General features: G+C 47.3%; 1 protein-coding gene across 1 annotated transcript in view; it reads left to right on the top strand.

Moving 5' to 3' along the window:
• The window catches only part of BTBD19 (BTB domain containing 19), a 29,280-nt gene extending 19,941 nt beyond the window's left edge, over window positions 1-9,339 (top strand). Inside the window, exons 4-8 of the mRNA XM_075321190.1 lie at window positions 5,039-5,098; window positions 6,881-6,949; window positions 8,094-8,225; window positions 8,577-8,702; window positions 8,778-9,339. Of these exons, the coding sequence (XP_075177305.1) occupies window positions 5,039-5,098; window positions 6,881-6,949; window positions 8,094-8,225; window positions 8,577-8,702; window positions 8,778-8,921 (531 nt within the window). The 3' untranslated portion in view covers window positions 8,922-9,339. The remainder of the gene's footprint in view (window positions 1-5,038; window positions 5,099-6,880; window positions 6,950-8,093; window positions 8,226-8,576; window positions 8,703-8,777) is intronic.
• Window positions 9,340-21,222: the final 11,883 nt, after the last annotated feature.

The raw sequence follows: 21,222 nt of genomic DNA, 5'->3' as shown, positions 1-21,222 counted from the left end.
TAGGATGCAAATCTTTTTTGCTCAGCTGTAATGTTGGCGCGGAGCATATCCTACGAGAGCCAATTCCATCAGGAATTTAACGTCTTCTTGATGTGAAACAGATTTTGTTTCCAGCTACCAAAAAAATCCGAAGACGGAAAAGTCCCATCACGTCTGTGCGCTGCTCCAAACCCCCCCAATTACATAGCTGATGTGTTAGATGGGTCTCTACCATCATGGGGGTCTGAGCGCTGTCCATGACATCATGGGGGGATTCTATTCTTCGCTCCGGATGTCTCCATGAGGTCAGCGCTAGAGCAGGAAGGCTTTGAAGTAAAATGACATGAAGAAAGGGTGGGGGGGTTCGGGGGTCTCCCTCCCGTGAGATCATCGCTTCCTCTTCCTCCCAGCTGCTTGTCATTACAGAAAATGAGCCATTGTCCTGCAGCCACCGCAGCCGCAGTATAACTTCCTTATGGGAAGCCATTGATCATACACGCTTCCGGTGTGCACCAGTGGCCATTAACCTTAAAATAGACACCTTATAATGGTGGAGGAGCGTTATAGGAGGAGTTGATATCAGTCACCACTTATAGAAAGGTTTTCAGCATAAGAAAGATAAAAAAAAAAAAAAAAAAGAACTCCGGCACTCATAGAACCCCAATAAGAAAAACAAGGAATGGATATTCTTATAGATTATAACAGTCCATAAACAGTTTTTGACGTTTCGGCCTCAGGCCTTTATCAAAATCGAACCATCAGATGGATTAACACAGAGAATATGTGGGTTAATTCACAGGGAATTATCATCGCTGAACGACCTGTAAAGAGGCTAGGTGGTGTATATGATAGGTAGGTGTATTAGTTGGTACACAGGTAATGGGTGTCGCTATAGTAACCAACAGCCTGTAGAGGCTTAATGAGATGTATGTGAGTCCAGAATATGGACGACAGGGTCCTAATATTAATATCAAGGAATGGGTTAATAATGCCCCGGGTATATCAGGGATCCAGTGTTTACGGACTGTTTTACACCTATTTCACTGAATCTATGAGAATATCCATTCCTTGTTTTTATTATTGGGGTTCTATGAGTGCTGGAGTTCTTTTTCTTTTTTGTTCTAATTTTCTCCTGAGGACCTACTTGGTGATGCGGGGTCTCTCCAAAAAAATAAGGAAGATTAAAGACCCCTGCAAACTTTTAGGGGAGAACTTGCCCTTGGGGCTGCAGAACCATCAGCGGACATATCATTGGTGCAGCCTGTTCAGCCGCACAGGTACCCAGGAGGTTGGGGGGCCCATTTCAACCCCCAAAGCAGATCCAATTTTGCATTTTTATGAGCTCTTGGGCTACAAAAAGGGCCCCCATACTGTTCTTGCACAGGAGCCCTTTACTGTGTGCACCAGTGTGAAGAACTGTCTATAAGGGGCAGGCAGGAGAGGGGTGGACCGGAAGCCATGATGGTCCGGTCAGGAGCTTTGTGACTTGTTAGCAGTTTTTCTCTCTGACTCACGCTCCTCCTGACATGACTGTCATTTCTGCTAGGATTACCCCAGGGGAACCCCAAGTATAACCCTCCCCCACCCCCACAACGTTCCTGTCCCCTCTGCTGCCCCCACAATTCTGCTGCTGTCTGTACTGACATGACTCCCGGTGACCCCCTGGGACGCCCCCTGTGTCTGGAATGATACATTTGTGTATACTTTGTCTTAATGACACTTTCCAGCAATGATGAAATGTAACTTTCCTACTGTGTGGAGCCGGTTTCATTATTTGTCAACACTTACAATTACCGTATGATTATAGCAGTCTTATATCCGGTCAGGATGCTATAAAGTGCCAGCAGTAGCAGCAGTTTGGGTAGTATGGGGGTCTGTGGGCCTATAGGCACTGCCTGACCACCCTGTCCAGCGCTATAAGGACATGGCACAAATCAGAGACCCCTGATCCTGAGACTTGTGGATTTGATCAGTGGAAGGAATCACAATAGATTTCCCATGGATGGTTGTATGTGACAATGTCCTGGATGCCGTCGCGGTCTCACAGTCTCCAGTTGGTGACATTCTACGTGTTCTAAAGTAAACACTAAAGTCATTCACAAACTGGAAACCTGACTCCTGGATCTACTAGACGGGGCGCTCCCTGTATACAGAGATACATGATAAGATTCTGTCTGCAGCCACCACTAGGGGGAGCTCCCTGTATACAGAGATACATGATAAGATTCTGTCTGCAGCCACCACTAGGGGGAGCTCCCTGTATACAGAGATACATGATAAGATCCTGTCTGTAGTCACCACTAGGGGGAGCTCCCTGTACACAGAGATACATGATAAGATCCTATCTGCAGCCACCACTAGGGGGCGCTCCCTGTATACAGAGATACATGATAAGATCCTGTCTGCAGTCACCACTAGGGGGAGCTCCCTGGATACAGAGATACATGATAAGATCCTGTCTGCAGTCACCACTAGGGGGCGCTCCCTGTATACAGAGATACATGATAAGATCCTGTCTGCAGTCACCACTAGGGGGAGCTCCCTGTATACAGAGATACATGATAAGATCCTATCTGCAGCCACCACTAGGGGGAGCTCCCTGTATACAGAGATGCATGATAAGATCCTGTCTGCAGCCACCACTAGGAGGCGCTCCCTGTATACAGAGATACATGATAAGATCCTGTCTGCAGCCACCACTAGGGGGCGCTCCCTGTATACACAGATACATGATAAGATCCTGTCTGCAGCCACCACTAGGGGGAGCTCCCTGTATACAGAGATACATGATAAGATCCTGTCTGCAGCCACCACTAGGGGGAGCTCCCTGTATACAGAGATACATGATAAGATCCTGTCTGCAGCCACCACTAGGGGGAGCTCCCTGTATACAGAGATACATGATAAGATCCTGTCTGCAGTCACCACTAGGGGGAGCTCCCTGTATACAGAGATACATGATAAGATCCTGTCTGTAGTCACTACTAGGGGGAGCTCCCTGTATACAGAGACACATGATAAGATCCTGTCTGCAGCCACCACTAGGGGGAGTTCCCTGTATACAGAGATACATGATAAGATCCTGTCTGCAGCCACCACTAGGGGGAGCTCCCTGTATACAGAGATACATGATAAGATCCTGTCTGCAGTCACCACTAGGGGGAGCTCCCTGTACACAGAGATACATGATAAGATCCTATCTGCAGCCACCACTAGGGGGCGCTCCCTGTATATAGAGATACATGATAAGATCCTGTCTGTTGTCACCACTAGGGGGAGCTCCCTGTACACAGAGATACATGATAAGATCCTGTCTGCAGTCACCACTAGGGGGAGCTCCCTGTATACAGAGATACATGATAAGATCCTGTCTGCAGTCACCACTAGGGGGCGCTCCCTGTATACAGAGATACATGATAAGATCCTGTCTGCAGTCACCACTAGGGGGAGCTCCCTGTATACAGAGATACATGATAAGATCCTATCTGCAGCCACCACTAGGGGGAGCTCCCTGTATACAGAGATGCATGATAAGATCCTGTCTGCAGCCACCACTAGGAGGCGCTCCCTGTATACAGAGATACATGATAAGATCCTGTCTGCAGCCACCACTAGGGGGCGCTCCCTGTATACACAGATACATGATAAGATCCTGTCTGCAGCCACCACTAGGGGGAGCTCCCTGTATACAGAGATACATGATAAGATCCTGTCTGCAGCCACCACTAGGGGGAGCTCCCTGTATACAGAGATACATGATAAGATCCTGTCTGCAGCCACCACTAGGGGGCGCTCCCTGTATACACAGATATATGATAAGATCCTGTCTGCAGCCACCACTAGGGGGAGCTCCCTGTATACAGAGATACATGATAAGATCCTGTCTGCAGCCACCACTAGGGGGAGCTCCCTGTATACAGAGATACATGATAAGATCCTGCCTGCAGCCACCACTAGGGGGCGCTCCCTGTATACACAGATACATGATAAGATCCTGTCTGCAGCCACCACTAGAGGGAGCTCCCTGTATACAGAGATACATGATAAGATCCTGTCTGCAGCCACCACTAGGGGGAGCTCCCTGTATACAGAGATACATGATAAGATCCTGTCTGCAGTCACCACTAGGGGGAGCTCCCTGTATACAGAGATACATGATAAGATCCTGTCTGCAGCCACCACTAGGGGGAGCTCCCTGTATACTGAGATACATGATAAGATCCTGTCTGCAGACACCACTAGGGGGAGCTCCCTGTATACAGAGATACATGATAAGATCCTGTCTGCAGCCACCACTAGGGGGAGCTCCCTGTATACAGAGATACATGATAAGATCCTGTCTGCAGCCACCACTAGGGGGAGCTCCCTGTATACTGAGATACATGATAAGATTCTGTCTGCAGCCACCACTAGGGGGAGCTCCCTGTATACAGAGATACATGATAAGATCCTGTCTGCATCCACCACTAGGCGGAGCTCCCTGTATACAGAGATACATGATAAGATCCTGTCTGCAGCCACCACTAGGGGGAGCTTCCTGTATACTGAGATACATGATAAGATTCTGTCTGCAGCCACCACTAGGGGGAGCTCCCTGTATACAGAGATACATGATAAGATCCTGTCTGCATCCACCACTAGGGGGAGCTCCCTGTATACAGAGATACATGATAAGATCCTGTCTGCAGCCACCACTAGGGGGAGCTCCCTGTATACAGAGATACATGATCAGATCCTGTCTGCAGTCACCACTAGGGGGAGTTCCCTGTATACAGAGATACATGATAAGATCCTGTCTGCAGCCACCACTAGGGGGAGCTCCCTGTATACAGAGATACAAAACATTGTGTCTGGTTGTATGTCAATAAAGGAAAACGATTTCTCACGTACTTAAATGCCAATTCATCAAGACTGGATTTTTTCTCTCTTTTTTTGAGCAGCTACAATTCATGGAACAATGTGTGACCTTCATCCGCCCATGTTCTAATATAAAAGACTTGGGGAGTTCACTTCTTAGTATTTAAGTTCTGTAACTTTTATCTTCTTGTCCATTTTCCAGCTTTGTGTGGATTTCATCAGTCGGACGCTGACAGTGGATATGGCCTGTGAAGCTTTACAGGTAGGAGACTGTTATATGGATCGTCGGTGAAAGCCATAGCTGCAGAGCCTGCACGCACGTATACAAAACATGTGTGTAAAACCGGTACTGGTGCCATCCGTGTTTTTCCAGTATGGCTAAAGGAAAAAATACTACACAACTGGATTATACACTGTGCCATCCGTGTGCTGTATGTTTTTTTCTCCGACCCATAGACTTGTATTGGCCCTTGTCATGTGCTGCTGGAAAAAATGGACAGGTCTCCTCCGTTGGTTACACATGGACATGTGAGCACCCCCATAAGGTATAATGGGTGCGTGCAATATCTGTAAAAAAACGGATGCCACACATACCGGTAACACGGACATGTGAAGGAGGCCCAAGAAATCTTCAGTTGTGTGAGCAGAACTGCATCAGAACAGGTTTCCATTCAATGACAACAAGCAGAGATCTTACATTGATAAGGACCAGAAATCCAAACTATAGTAGAAAGTTTCTGAACTTTTGTTGACTCTTCTCATATTGCATAGTGTATGTATAGTAACAGCACAGCATTCACGGAATTGCGTATATATCCGGTTGCATTGTTATCTGCCCTTTCCCCTCCCTGTCACATATTTTCATGATTATTATTTTTTTTTAAACTTCAGTTTTCGGGTTTAGTTCCGGTATGACTTAGTGTCAGAGATATCATTGTCTGAATGGCAGCAGATAAACAGGCATCAGTCATCGCGCCACCATGAACCTGTGGTGAGATGATCTGCAGGGGACAAACCTCTCAGTATGTGATGACACTATTGTGACACTGGTGCCAGTTATCTGGACACATCACTCGCTATTGCTGATATTTTCCAAATTCTTAGTAAATCTGATGAACAGCAAATAAAAAACTTGTGACATAAGATCAGTAGATGCTTCAGAGTTGCCTGATCCCCTCCGTTGTGGCCTGATCCCCTCCGTTGTGGCCTGATCCCCTCCATTGTGGCCTGATTCCCTTCGTTGTAGCTCACTCCCCTCCGCTGAGGCCCGCTCCCCTCCATTGTGGCCTGATTCCCTCCGTTGTGGCCTGATTCCCTCCGTTGTAGCCCAATCCCCTCCATTGTGGCCCGAACCCCTCCGCTGAGGCCCATCCCCTCCGCTGAGGCCCGCACCCCTCCGCTGAGGCCCGCACCCCTCCGCTGAGGCCCGCACCCCTCCGCTGAAGCCCGCACCCCTCCGCTGAGGCCCGCACCCCTCCGCTGAGGCCCGCACCCCTCCGCTGAGGCCCGCATCCCTCCGCTGAGGCCCGCACCCCTCCGCTGAGGCCCGATCCCCTCCGCTGAGGCCCGATCCCCTCCGCTGAGGCCCGATCCCCTCTGCTGAGTTCCGATCTGCTCTGTGGCGGCTCGATGCCCTCCATAGTGGTTTGATCCCCTCCGTTGCGGCCCGATCCCTTCAAGTGTGGCCAGATCCCCTGGAAAAATTGAATATAAAGTGACTCAAAAATCGTGTGGAACCCAAAATTGTGACGATAAAATCAATAGCTCTAATACAGTTCTATGGACCGAAAAATAAAAAAGGGACTTTGTCGGCCAAGTGTCCCCATAACCCAGGAGCCGCTCCTGATTATGGAGGCTGTAGTGGCAGCCATTGGTGGTGATCATCCTGCTCCCCCTGGTGGTCATGCTGCTCCCCCTGGTGGTCATGCTGCTCCCCCTGGTGGTAATCTTGCACCCCCTTTGGGATACCGAATTTGTAAGACGCTGATTTAACAGTACAATTATGTAACCTTGTTCCTGTCTTATATTTTTTTTCGGCTTTCAGGCTGCGGTGACTTATGGGCAGAACGACCTGCGACAGAGATGCCTGGCGTTCATAGAGCGCCATACTCCGGTGAGTAACCTCTGGATGGTGATGTGGCGGCACAAAGACAAAGGGCCGTTATATTAGGGTTTTATTAGGGAATTCCTACTTAGGCAACTCTTGATGTAATAAGTGTACCCCCAAACAGCAGCTTCATGTGGATTCGTTTCTGGGGTATGTTGTGCTCATTTCTTCCATTTCCATGCAGTCTTCATAATGAGACCCAGTAGAGGGCGGGGATGGGACGTCCCGGATTGTAAAGCAGAGGTCAGGGGGTCTCCAGATCCTCTCACTTGAGTCCAGGCTGTGACAGATCTTCTTGCCCTCCTCCTCTGTCATGTATTGTGTCTTTGTCCTTAGCCGCCTGTGCCCGACCCTAAAACACAATGGGACACATCTGCCTGGTGAACGTTATAACGCCATGATGTGACCCGGGAATATAAAGACAACAAAACAAAAATGTAAGGTTTGCTCTCGGGATATTACTTTATGCCATTTGTCATGGTAGTGAGAGGACCAAGGTAAAATTAGCAGCAGATGGTGACCATTTTGCACTTGCAGACCCTTCAGGCCAATGACTAGCTGCGTCGGCTGATTTGGCTGCCCACAAGATGAAGGTGGGTCATGTAGGCCATTGTAGAACCACACATACTGTATATTTCTTGTACCCATCTAGCGGGCTAATGTAAGAGCGAAGCTTCCGATTTCCCTATAACTTTTTGTATTAAAATAATTCTGTTGACAGAGGGAAAAATTTGGCATATCTGAGTTTGGACTTCCGATCCTTTTGTTCTTGAAGAGACGAGCTCCTGTCAGAGATGTCCATCAGCAGCTGTCACCTAGTACATGGGAGCAATCGGTAGAGAGAGCTCTTCGGTGTATGGGAGAGTTGGGTGGAGATGGCTGAGGGGTGAACAATTGGCCAAACCATCGTTGTGACAACCTCAGTCTCGAACATAACATAGAAGCTGGTTGTCCACAGTAATGGAGGGAACAGGATCCCACTGATAATGTATTGGGATCATCATGGATTCTCGGTTGAGTTGTCCGTCTTGTGTGTCCTGTGTGGGAATTATCCAAACAGGATGTAAACTGTGAATAAACATCTCACGATGGCTGTCACTGTCCTCGGCGTTGACCTTCAACCTTTTCTCATGGTTTCTCCTCTTCACAGGAAATCATTAAGACTCAGAGTTTCCGGGAACTCTCCGACCTTGGAATTGTCAGTATTTTACAGAGCGACCGGTTGTCTATTGATGAAGTCCCTCTTATCCAGGCCGTTCGGGAGTGGGCATATGTCAGCTCGGTAAGGATCCTGGTGCAATTGCATATCACAGATGGAATCTGGAAGTAGAACACATTCTCGAATTTTGTCCTGGAACCTATTGACATAAGATTGGACTTGTAAATGTACAGGCTTAAAAGATGTTTTATCAAGTTTGGAAGTTATCCCCCTTAATCTAGAACAGAGGATAACTTTGTTACTCCTATAAAAATGAATGGGGTGGAGGTTCACATGATCGACCACCGCTCCATTTACACAAGGATCTTCGGAGCCCATGGATAGGGGATACGTTTCGATCTTGAGAACACCCCTTTAACACTATTATATGTTATTGTAATATTGTATGATCACATTGATACCTTTTCCCGTCAGGTGGTCCTGGATGTCCCAGTGTCTGTGGTCGCTCAGGACGCAGTGCGAGAACTGCGCCTCATCCTACTATCACCAGATGAACTCACTATACTAGAGAGAGAAAACGGCAAAGACGACCTCATCCCGGTGAGATGCGGGGACAAGGATTTCCTCATCGTATATTATAACATCCTCCTTCTAACCTTTTTCTCTGATTATTAGGAAATTCTGATCGCTCAGGCTTGGAAATTTCACGCTCTGAAAAAAGTCAGTGATTCCCACCCTCATCATTTTCAGCGGAGGAAGGGGACACTAGGGCGAGAGCACCATCGTTACTTGTACACTCCCTCTAAGGAATCTAGATAGTCATCTATTGGGACCAAAGAGGACAAAAAGGGTCATCTGTGACAGCCAGACAAGGAGTAAGATGTAGAGACAGGGTAGACTTTGACAACCTCTCATAGAAGAGCGTATCTGCTCTGATTACATCTGCTACCAGTTCTGGTCCTAACAGAAGGAGGCTGCAGCGAGGAACACTCTACTGCACCGAAGAGCACTCTACTGCACCGAGGAATACTCTACTGCACCGAAGAGCACTCTACTGCACCGAGGAACACTCTACTGCACCGAGGAACACTCTACTGCACCGAGGAACACTCTACTGCACCGAGGAACACTCTACTGCACCGAGGAACACTCTACTGCTCTGTAAATAATTCACAGAAAATGTTTATATTTTGTGTTATAACCATAAAAAATGTTTCCAGTGTTATTTTATTGAAGTGTGAAATTCAATATTATTAGTGACCGATATTACAGCGCTCGCAGGAATCTTCACCGGCTGTTCTAGTCACCTGGAGCTGCGCGTCTAGTGCTGTACAAAGGTGCAAACAAAATTATTCCGCCACCAATGTCAATTCTTTGTAAAACTTTTAAACCTTGGTTTATTACAAACAACAGAATCAAATTAGAACATTGTAAGTTGCTCAACACAACCAACTAAACGTCTTTAGTGTGTAGTAGAGCACCCTCTGGCTGTTATGCGTTGCTGCCGACGTGATGCATATCCAGACACCAGCTCCTGGCAACGTTCCAGAGGAATCTTAGCCCATTCTTAATGAGTGATGGCCTCCACTTCCCTAATTATTCTTGAGTTAGCCTCATTCACCTGCTTCATATTCCACCAAAGAGTGGAGGTGACTGTGACGGCTACTCCAGAATCTCCCAGGACCTCCTCTGATACCAGCCTTGGTGGACAGTGAGATATGCTTGAGATCACTGTTCTGCTGGAAGGTTCAATGATGCCGCTATTTCAGGTTCCTCACAAGAAGACATGACATTTTCATCTTAGGAGTTCCTGCTATTAATTAAATCCATCTTGCTCTTCCGGTATGAAGCGTGGGAAGAAAAGTTGCCCCAGAGCATCAGTGAGCATCCCCACCATGTTTCATTGTAGGTATCACTGAACCACCTCCATTCCTCACTGTAGGCATCACTGAGCTACTGCCATTCCTCACTGTAGGCATAACCGAGCCACAACCATTCCTCACTGTAAGACTAACCAAACCACCACCATGCTTTACTGTAGGCATCACAGCCACCGCCATGCCTTACTGTAGACATCACTAAGCCACCACTGTTCCTACTGTCGGCATCACTGAGCCACCGCCATTCCTCCCTGTAGGCATTACTGAGCCACCACCATTCCTAGGTAGGTATCACCGAGCTATTGCAATTCCTCACTGTAGGTATCATTGAGCCACTACTATTCCTTACTATGTATCACCGAGTTACCGCCATGCCTCACTGTAGGCATCACCGAGCCACCGCCATTCCTCACTGTACTGTAGACCTCATCAAGCCATGCTTTACAGAAGGCATCACTAAGCCACCATCATTCCTCACTGTAGGCATCACTGAGTTACCACCATTCCTAATGTAGGCGTCACTGAGCCACCACCATTCCTAATATAGGCATCACCTAGCTACCGCCATTCCTCACTGTAGGCATCACCGAACCACCACCATGATTTACTGTAGGCATCACTGAGCCACTACTGTGCTTTACTGTAGGCATCACGGAGACACCGCCATTCCTCACTGTAGGCACAATGTTATTTTAAGTGTATCCTCATTCATTCTTCCTCCTCATATACCACTGATCTAGAGATGTGAAAAGTTCCAGCTATGTTTCATCGCTCCACAGAACAGAATCTGAAAGCTTTTCTGGCTTATTTATATGATTTTGAGTATATTTGTGATGACTGTTCTTGTGCTTTTGGATCAGTAGAGGTGACGTTTAGGAGTTCGGACATGGAGACCTTCAGCATTTGGTAAAACCTTACTGTACAAACTGATACCTTAGCCACTGAGGTTCCTTCAGGTCTTGTTGCAGCCACTCGAGGGTGTTTTTTCCACCTGCCTCCTCAGGAATCTGGTGGAAGCCCCGAGTCAATGACTCTTATTATCAATTCTATTTTACATTTTTCATCACAGATCCCACTGCCATGTTGTGCACATTACACTCATTATCCGCTCAATGTCACGTTTGTAATGTAAGACAATATCCTCCCTGGAGATGTCGGTGATGGAGCAGAGGAAATGGCCCCCGCTATTATTAGACCAAACGCTACCAGAAATAGACGGTGTTATTACTCATTACCTTCAGACATACTACAAGGACGTAGGGTCCCATTATGGTTTATTTACTAATGGGCAGCAGTTACAGTAACTCCCTGCGATCAATCAAAGACATGTTTAATCCAAACATAGCCTGGATGTGTTGTCCATAGCAACAATCACACTACTGTTGACGTTTTTCTAACGCGGAATAGGAAATGAAAGCAGTGATCTAATTGGTTGTAATAGGCCCATAGTAACCAATAAGATTCTATGTGTCCCAGTGCAGGGTGGCAAACACAAGCTGATTGGTTCTCATGGAGCACCTTGAACCAATTAGATTCTTGTCCTATTTTTCCTAGTATAGGTTTTAGGAAATGAAAGCAGTGATTTCATTGGGTTACAGAAATCCAAGACAACCAATCAGATTTCATTTGCTATTTTTGTCATACAATTGAGAACCAAAATAAATGACGTGATGTGATTGGCTGTTGTGGGCAACTACTACACTCCTCACCTGGCAGGGGTGCAATGGAGCATTCACCCCACGCTCCAACACAGCGCACTGTTTGTATGATACAAGCTCAGGAGCTGAGCCCGCTCCACACAGCGCAGGTGTGGCTGAGTTTTCCAGAGGGACTGGCATTTAAAAGGCTTTAATATGGTGGCTGTAAGTTCTGTTGGCTATCGGCCCCCAGTCTGGTTGCCATGGCAGGCGAGGCCTGGGAAAAACAAATACATATTCGCCATGTTAAAACTACTCTGAATCCGAGCCTGTGACTTATAAGAGAGCGATACCCTGCAATAGCACAGAATTGTGTATATTGTACAGGTGACCATGTGATCACAGGGTTAAACAGGTATTCCCATCTCCAAGATCCTATCCTAATATGTGTGATAATAATATTTGCAAATACCACCAATTAGAAATGTAGTATAGTTCTCCTGATTAGCCATGTCTCTTACCTCATGTGCAGGGCATTGCAGCTTAGGTATCTATGGTTATAACCAATCATATAGTGACAGTTAGTCGCTTGAGGTCGTAACCATGGATACCTAAACTGCAATGCCCTGCACATGAGGTAAGGAGACATGGTTATATCAGGAGAACTATACTACATCTCTAATTGAAGGTATTTGCTAATATTATATTTACGTCTACTACGTATTGGGATAGGATCTTAGACATGAGACTACTCCTTTAAGTTACCCAAGGGGACTATTTAAATATGTATAACTACATTGTGTATATAATATACAGGGTAGCCCAAAAAAATGTATGTACACTATCATGGTGGCTATTTGTCATTTTAAAAAAAAAAATTGTATTGTGGAGGCAATAGGTAGATGTATCTAATCGCATGAATGATTGACCCCCCCCCCCTCCCCGACCCCTGTGGCCCTCAGGAGAGTCACATAAAATGATGGAGATGCGCTTGACATTCGAGCAACACAAGACCATTTTGAAATGGTAATGGAAATTTGAGAATATGTGTGAAGTATGACAATGGCGACATAATTTTGGAAGAAAACGACCAACATAGCTGACAATCGCATGCATTAGTGATAAGTATCTGTGCGGACATATCATTGGTGTAACCTGTGCAGCTGCTCAGGGGCCCAGAGGTAAAGGGACCACATCTACCTCCAAAGCAGGTGGAATTTTGCATTATAAAAAGCTATTCGGCTACAAAGGGCACGTATACTGTTTATTTGCCTGTGCCCAACAATGACAAGTATGAAACATATGACACTGGCCGCACTACAAGAAGAAATTAAAATGTTATGCAGAGCAATCCTTAAGTTCATGCAGTAGTTTGCCAAAATCAGGAGTGTTAATGATGACCACTTTTAGTACCTATTGAGATTTCTGAAGTCAAACATGACTTACCTGTCACGCTACGTACAGGGAAGTACCACGTGAAAGGGAACGGAAACCCTGTGTCTAGGGGGAAATAGTGACCCCCTGATCAGCTGGGCCCTAAATAGGGAAGTGGAGGGATGAGCTCTTCATTAACCCCACTAAATACTGGAGAGGACACACGGGGTAAAATGCATGAACTACTTATCCACAGGTGACTTAGGCAGAAGTTCAGCAAAGTTTCAGCAACAATACTACAGATGAGTACAAGCCACCTACTTGCAACCAGAGCTAGAATGAACTCAATAATATCACCAGCACCAGTCCAGGGAAGATGGGAGTATTTCAGCACAAGGAGAATACTGATAATCAGCAGCTGGATGGAAGGAGAGCTCTGCTGGGTCCTAAAGGGGAAGAGATAAAAACCCAGCAGGAAAGTTACCTAATACAATGAATGACAGAAGAAATGATAGAAAATCAGGGAGCATTTTTCGCAGCCAAACACTGTGACCTTCTTTTGCCAGAAACCACATGACTGTCTGTCACCCATAAGATTACCACTACCCTGTGTTGTCTATTGAAGTTTAATAATAAAGCTTTTATACAGCTATTTTTCATGTGGAAGTGTGTATACGTATTTTTGGGGCCCAACCTGTCTATACTTTATATATAAAGTTTAAATAATCTATTTTTTCTCAAAAGATAAATAGCGACATTTAAAGATAAAAAAAATGACAAATTTGGAATGGCTTCATTTATTACCCAAACTAATAAAATGTCAAGATATTTATCCCATACAAAGAACGCCGAAAATTGAAATGATAGAATTGCTGAATTTTAGTCACGTTACTTCAGAAAAATAATGGGCTAAAAGAGATCAATAAGACCCAATCATGATACTGATAAAGACTGCATCTCTTACCGCAAAAAAAAGCAAGCCCTTATACAGTGTGTCCACCCATATCCTGTATACACCGCACCTATATACAGTGTGTCCGCCCATATCCTGTATACACCGCACCTATATACAGTGTGTCCACCCATATCCTATATACACCACACCTATATACAGTGTGTCCACCCATATCCTGTATACACCGCACCTATATACAGTGTGTCCACCCATATCCTGTATACACCGCACCTATATACAGTGTGTCCACCCATATCCTGTATACACCGCACCTATATACAGTGTGTCCAGCCATATCCTATATACACCACACCTATATACAGTGTGTCCACCCATATCCTGTATACACCGCACCTATATACAGTGTGTCCACCCATATCCTATATACACCACACCTATATACAGTGTGTCCACCCATCTCCTGTATACACCGCACCTATATACAGTGTGTCCACCCATATCCTGTATACACCGCACCTATATACAGTGTGTCCACCCATATCCTGTATACACCGCACCTATATACAGTGTGTCCAGCCATATCCTGTATACACCGCACCTATATACAGTGTGTCCACCCATATCCTGTATACACCACACCTATATACAGTGTGTCCACCCATATCCTGTATACACTGCACCTATATGCAGTGTGTCCACCCATATCCTGTATACACCGCACCTATATACAGTGTGTCCACCCATATCCTGTATACACCGCACCTATATACAGTGTGTCCACCCACATCCTGTATACACCGCACCTATATACAGTGTGTCCACCCATATCCTGTATACACCGCACCTATATACAGTGTGTCCACCCATATCCTGTATACACCACACCTATATACAGTGTGTCCACTCATATCCTGTATACACCGCACCTATATAGTGTGTCCACCCATATCCTGTATACACCGCACCTATATACAGTGTGTCCACCCATATCCTGTATACACCGCACCTATATAGTGTGTCCACCCATATCCTGTATACACCGCACCTATATACAGTGTGTCCACCCATATCCTGTGTACACCGCACCTATATACAGTGTGTCCACCTATATCCTGTATACACCGCACCTATATACAGTGTGTCCACCCATCTCCTGTATACAACGCACCTCTATACAGTGTGTCCACCCATATCCTGTATACACCGCACCTATATACAGTGTGTCCACCCATATCCTGTATACACCGCACCTATATACAGTGTGTCCACCCATATCCTGTCCACCACCATTAACTTGAGAACGGCGACAGCTATAGGCATAGAAGTGGTGTCTAGGTATAGTAAAGTAGCCATGCGCTACACAGTGAAAAGACCTATAGCGCCACCTGGTGGAAAACAACGGAGTTAGCATTTTTATCTCAAAAATGGAACGAGATAGAGAAAAAAAGTGAATTACAAAGTTGTAGGGCATCATCAATTCAATACGAATCGCCACCTTACATACAGAAATGCTATGATATGAAGGTGTAAAGGCCCCTTTACACACTGAAACTTTCTAGCGATCCCACCAGCGATCCCAACCTGGCCGGGATCGCTACAAAGTCTCTGGTGAGCTGTCAAACAGGCAAACCTGGCCAATGACGCAACAGCGATCCGGACCTGCAGAACGACCTAGCTGGTCATTGGGGACGTTGTAAAGCAGCTTTTTGAAAGGGAAGTCGCTAACAAAGTCGCTGTAAAGTCCCCTTTACACACTAAAACTTTGCTGCACAGCGGGAAACAAAGGACCAAAGAATGGTCCTGAACGATTTGTAGCGATCACCACTTCACAGCAGGGGCCAGGTCGCTGATGTGTTTCACACACTGCAATGTCGCTGGGGAGGTCGCTATAACGTCACAAAACCGGTGACGTTACAGCGATGTCGTTTGCGATGTTGCAGTGTGTAAAGCCACCTTAAAACTCACAAGGCTGCGGACGTGAGCGACACCTCATGGAGACCTTCCTACAAGTCATTGGGTATGGAGCTGTGTGGAGTGGCCTCCGCTCACCTGACCTGACCCCGTTGCACGTCTTTCTGTGAGGTCACATCAAACAGCAGGTGTATGCGACCCCTCCACCAACATTGCAGGACCTACCACCACGTATCACAGATGCTTGTGCAAACGTGTCACCTACCATATTGCACAGCGTGCAGCAAGATACAGTATGCTGTGCAGAGTGCAGATGTGTATTGCAGCAAGATACAGTATGCTGTGCAGAGCCCAGATGTGCATTGCAGCAAGATACAGTATGCTGTGCAGAGCCCAGATGTGCATTGCAGCAAGATACAGTATGCTGTGCAGAGCCCAGATGTGTATTGCAGCAAGATACAGTATGCTGTGCAGAGGCCAGATGTGCATTGCAGCAAGATACAGTATGCTGTGCAGAGGCCAGATGTGCATTGCAGCAAGATACAGTATGCTGTGCAGAGGCCAGATGTGCATTGCAGCAAGATACAGTATGCTGTGCAGAGGCCAGGTGTGCATTGCAGCAAGATACAGTATGCTGTGCAGAGGCCAGATGTGCATTGCAGCCAGATACAGTATGCTGTGCAGGGGCCAGATGTGCATTGCAGCAAGATACAGTATGCTGTGCAGAGTCCAGATGTGCATTGCAGCCAGATACAGTATGCTGTGCAGGGGCCAGATGTGCATTGCAGCAAGATACAGTATGCTGTGCAGAGTCCAGATGTGCATTGCAGCCAGATACAGTATGCTGTGCAGGGGCCAGATGTGCATTGCAGCAAGATACAGTATGCTGTGCAGGGGCCAGATGTGCATTGCAGCCAGATACAGTATGCTGTGCAGGGGCCAGATGTGCATTGCAGCAAGATACAGTATGCTGTGCAGAGTCCAGATGTGCATTGCAGCAAGATACAGTATGCTGTGCAGAGGCCAGATGTGCATTGCAGCAAGATACAGTATGCTGTGCAGAGGCCAGATGTGCATTGCAGCTGACAGGGGCCACTTTGAGCATTCATTGTTTTGGGGGGGGTCATGGGTTTTTCATATCATAGCATTTCTGTATGCAAGGTGTCGATTCGTATTGAATTGATGATGCTCTACAATGTTTTAGTTCACTTTTTTTCTCTATCTCGTTCCATTTTCGAGATAAAAATGCTAACTCCGTTGTTTTCCACCAGGTGGCGCTATAGGTGGTTTCATTGCATAGCGCATGGCTACTTTACTATACCTAGACACCACTTCTATGCCTATTATTATTATTATTATTATTATTATTTATTTATAGAGCACCATTAATTCCATGGTGCTGTACATGAGAAGGGGGTTACATACAAAATACGTATACAAGTTACAGTAGACAGACTAGTACAGAGGGAAGAGGGCCCTACCCTTGCGGGCTTACATTCTATAGGATTATGGAGAGGAGACAATAGGTGGGGTGTAGGTCAGGCGGCAGCTCTGCACGGTGGTCGGGCGGCAGCTCCGCACGGTGGTCGGGCGGCAGCTCCGCACGGTGGTCGGGCGGCAGCTCCGCACGGTGGTCGGGCGGCAGCTCCGCACGGTGGTCGGGCGGCAGCTCCGCACGGTGGTCGGGCGGCAGCGAGTTCATTGTAGATTGTAGGCATTTCGGAACAGGTGCGTTTTCAGGTTCCGTTTGAAGTTTGCAAGGGTAGGGGATAGTCTGACGTGTTGAGGCAGCGAGTTCCAGGAGACTGGGGATGCTCGGGAGAAGTCTTGGAGTCGGTTGTGTGAGGAGCGAATGAGAGAGGAGGAGAGGAGGAGATCTTGGGAGGACCGGAGGTGACGTGTTGGAGTGTAGTGGGAGAGTAGTTCGGAGATGTACGGAGGGGAAAGATTATGCACAGCTTTGTAGGTCAGTGTTAGAAGTTTGAATTGGATACGGTGGAAGATTGGAAGCCAGTGGAGGGACATGCAGAGAGGAGAAGCGGGGTGGTATTGAGGAGAGAGGTGGATAAGTCGGGCAGCAGAGTTAAGGATGGACTGGAGAGGGGCAAGCGTGTTGGCAGGGAGGCCACAGAGGAGGATGTTACAGTAGTCGAGGCGGGAGATTATGAGGGCATGCACTAGCATTTTAGTTGATTGCAAATTGAGGAAAGGGCGGATTCTGGAAATATTTTTGAGTTGAAGACGGCAGGAGGTGGTGAGGGATTGGATGTGTGGTATGAAGGATAAGGCAGAGTCAAAGGTCACTCCGAGGCAGCGAACTTTGGGTACTGGCGAGAGCGTGGTGTTATTTATTGTAATAGATAGATCAGGTGGAGAGTGTAGGTGAGACGGAGGAAAGATGATTAGTTCAGTTTTGGCCGCATTGAGCTTTAGGAAGCGAGAGGAGAAGAAGGAGGATATAGCAGATAGACATTTCGGGATTTTGGACAGCAGAGATGTGACATCTGGGCCAGAGAGGTAGATCTGGGTGTCGTCGGCATATAGGTGGTATTGGAAGCCATGGGACTTTATGAGTTGTCCCAGGCCAAATGTGTAGATAGAGAAAAGTAGGGGTCCTAGGACAGAGCCTTGAGGGACGCCAACAGAGAGATGGTGGGATGAAGAGGTTGTGTGGGAGTGGGAGACACTAAAAGTGCGATTTGAGAGGTATGAAGAGATCCAAGAGAGGGCAAGATCTCTGACACCAAGGGAAGAGAGGGTCTGTAATAGGAGGGAGTGGTCAACGGTATCGAAGGCTGAGGACAGGTCTAGGAGTAGGAGTATAGAGAAGTGCTTGTTCGCTTTGGCAGTAAGCAAGTCATTTGTGATTTTAGTCAGGGCAGTTTCGGTGGAGTGATGTGGACGGAAGCCGGACTGTAGGTTGTCAAAGAGAGCGTTAGAGGAGAGGTGGGAGGAAAGTTCAGCATGGACATGCTGTTCCAGGAGTTTTGAGGCAAGTGGGAGTAGTGATATGGGGCGGTAGCTGGTAGTAGAGGTTGGATCGAGGGAAGGTTTCTTTAGGATAGGTGTGACTGTTGCATGTTTAAAGGCAGAGGGGAAGGTTCCAGTCGTTAAAGATAGGTTGAAGAGATGGGTTAAGGCTGGAATAAGGATGGTGGTGAGGTTGGGAAGGAGGTGGGATGGCATGGGGTCAAGTGCGCAGGTGGTGAGGTGCGCTTTTGAGAGCAGACGTGCAAGCTCTCCTTCGGTGATGGTGGGGAGGAAGTTTATGGGGGAGGGGCAGTGGTCAGCTACATGAAGGGGTTGTGGTGGCTGAGCAGAGAAGACTTGCCTTATTAGGTCGATTTTTTCTTGGAAATAGGTGGCAAAGTCTTCTGCAGAAATGAGGGAGGTTGGAGGGGGCAGTGGTGGGCGAAGGAGGGAGTTGAAAGTGTTGAATAACTGTTTGGGGTTGTGTGTTAGAGAGGATATGAGGTTTCTGAAGTAATCGTGTTTAGTGGAGGTGAGGACTGAACGAAATGTGTGAATTGCATTTTTGAATGTGGTGAAGTCTTCCTGGGAGTGCGTTTTCTTCCACCGCCGCTCTGCAGCCCTAGACCTTTGCCTAAGTTTTTTAGTGAGGCTGTTGTGCCAGGGCTGTCTATTGATTCGTCTCACTCTGCCATGCACAAGGGGAGCGACTGAATCAATGGCTGATGTGAGGGTGGTGTTGTAGAAAGTGGTGGCGCTGTCTGTGTCGTGGAGGGACGATATGGAGGACAGTGGGAGGATAGAGTCGGCGAGGGTGTGCATGTTGAGGTGTGCAAGGTTTCTGCGGGGATGTGCTAGGTGCTGGACAGGGGGGGTAGGTGAGGAGGACAGGGCTGAAAAGGTCAGAAGATGGTGGTCAGATAGGGGGAGGGGGGAAGTTGTGAAGTCAGAAAGGGGACAGAGGCGGGTGAAGATGAGGTCTAGTGTGTTTCCATCTTTGTGGGTGGCAGAGGTGGACCACTGAGTTAAGCCAAAAGACGAAGCAAGGGAGAGGAGTTTGGAAGCAGCTTGTTGGCGAGTGTCAGTGGGGATGTTGAAGTCACCCATGATGATGGTGGGAATGTCAGCAGAGAGAAAGTGTAGAAGCCAGGCAGAGAAGTGGTCGAGGAAGGCAGTGGTGGCGCCCGGGGGTCTGTATATGACAGCCACTTGGAGGTTGGAGGGAGAATAGATTCGGACAGAGTGCACTTCAAAGGAAGGCAGGTCGAGGGAGGGTAGAGGTGGGATTGTGGTGAAGTTGTAGTTGTTAGAAAGAAGGAGGCCCACTCCTCCACCTTGTCTATTGCCAGGGCGAGGAGTGTGGGAGAAGTGCAGGCCACCGTAGCATAGTGCAGCTGGGGAGGCAGAGTTGGATGGTGTCAGCCATGTTTCGGTGATGCCTAGAAAGGATAGATTGCTGGAGGTAAAGAGATCATGAATGATGTGCAGTTTATTACACACTGAGCGGGCATTCCAGAGCGCTCCTGAGAGAGGGGGCGGCAGAGTGGGTGAGAGGGGAATAGTTTTTATGTTGGATAGATTGCGGTAGTTACTATTATGTGGAGAGTGGTGGGTGGGTGATAAAGAGGGGTGTACCATCCATGGGGGGCCAGGATTGGGGGCTATGTCACCAGCAGTGAGAAGGAGTAGAGAAAGGGAGAGCAGGTGGGAGAAGGAGAGTGAACGGCATGGTCTGCGCGATATTAGGAGCGATCTGAGGTTCAGGAGTAGGTCAGCAGATGAGGACAGATGAGAAGGCAGGAGGGAGGGGGAGATGAATATTTGTTTAGAGGGAGCTGGGGTGTGCGGATAGTGAAGGAGAGTGAGGAGGAGAGGGGCAAAGACTGTGAGGGCATAGGTGAACATGGTGGGGGGTAGTGTGGTAAGTATATGATTTAACAGGTAAGTTGTGTCAGTGGAAAACTTGGTTAGAAAGAGATGAAGTTTACCTTCTGGTCATGTCTGGTTCATTTCTGGTATATTTCCTGGTATATGCCTATAGCTGCCGCCGTTCTCAAGTTAATGGCGGTGGACAGGATATGGGTGGACACACTGTATATAGGTGCGGTGTATACAGGATATGGGTGGACACACTGTATATAGGTGCGGTGTATACAGGATATGGGTGGACACACTGTATATAGGTGCGGTGTATACAGGATATGGGTGGACACACTGTATATAGGTGTGGTGTATACAGGATATGGGTGGACACACTGTATATAGGTGCGGTGTATACAGGATATGGGTGGACACACTGTATATAGGTGTGGTGTATACAGGATATGGGTGGACACACTGTATATAGGTGCGGTGTATACAGGAGATGGGTGGACACACTGTATACAGGTGCGGTGTATACAGGATATGGGTGGACACACTGTATATAGGTG

Source organism: Anomaloglossus baeobatrachus, chromosome 8 (genome assembly GCF_048569485.1).
Source record: "Anomaloglossus baeobatrachus isolate aAnoBae1 chromosome 8, aAnoBae1.hap1, whole genome shotgun sequence".
NCBI classification, from domain to species: Eukaryota; Metazoa; Chordata; class Amphibia; order Anura; family Aromobatidae; genus Anomaloglossus; species Anomaloglossus baeobatrachus.
Note: the sequence above shows the minus strand (reverse complement) of the source record. Positions and strands in the feature narration are given on the sequence as shown.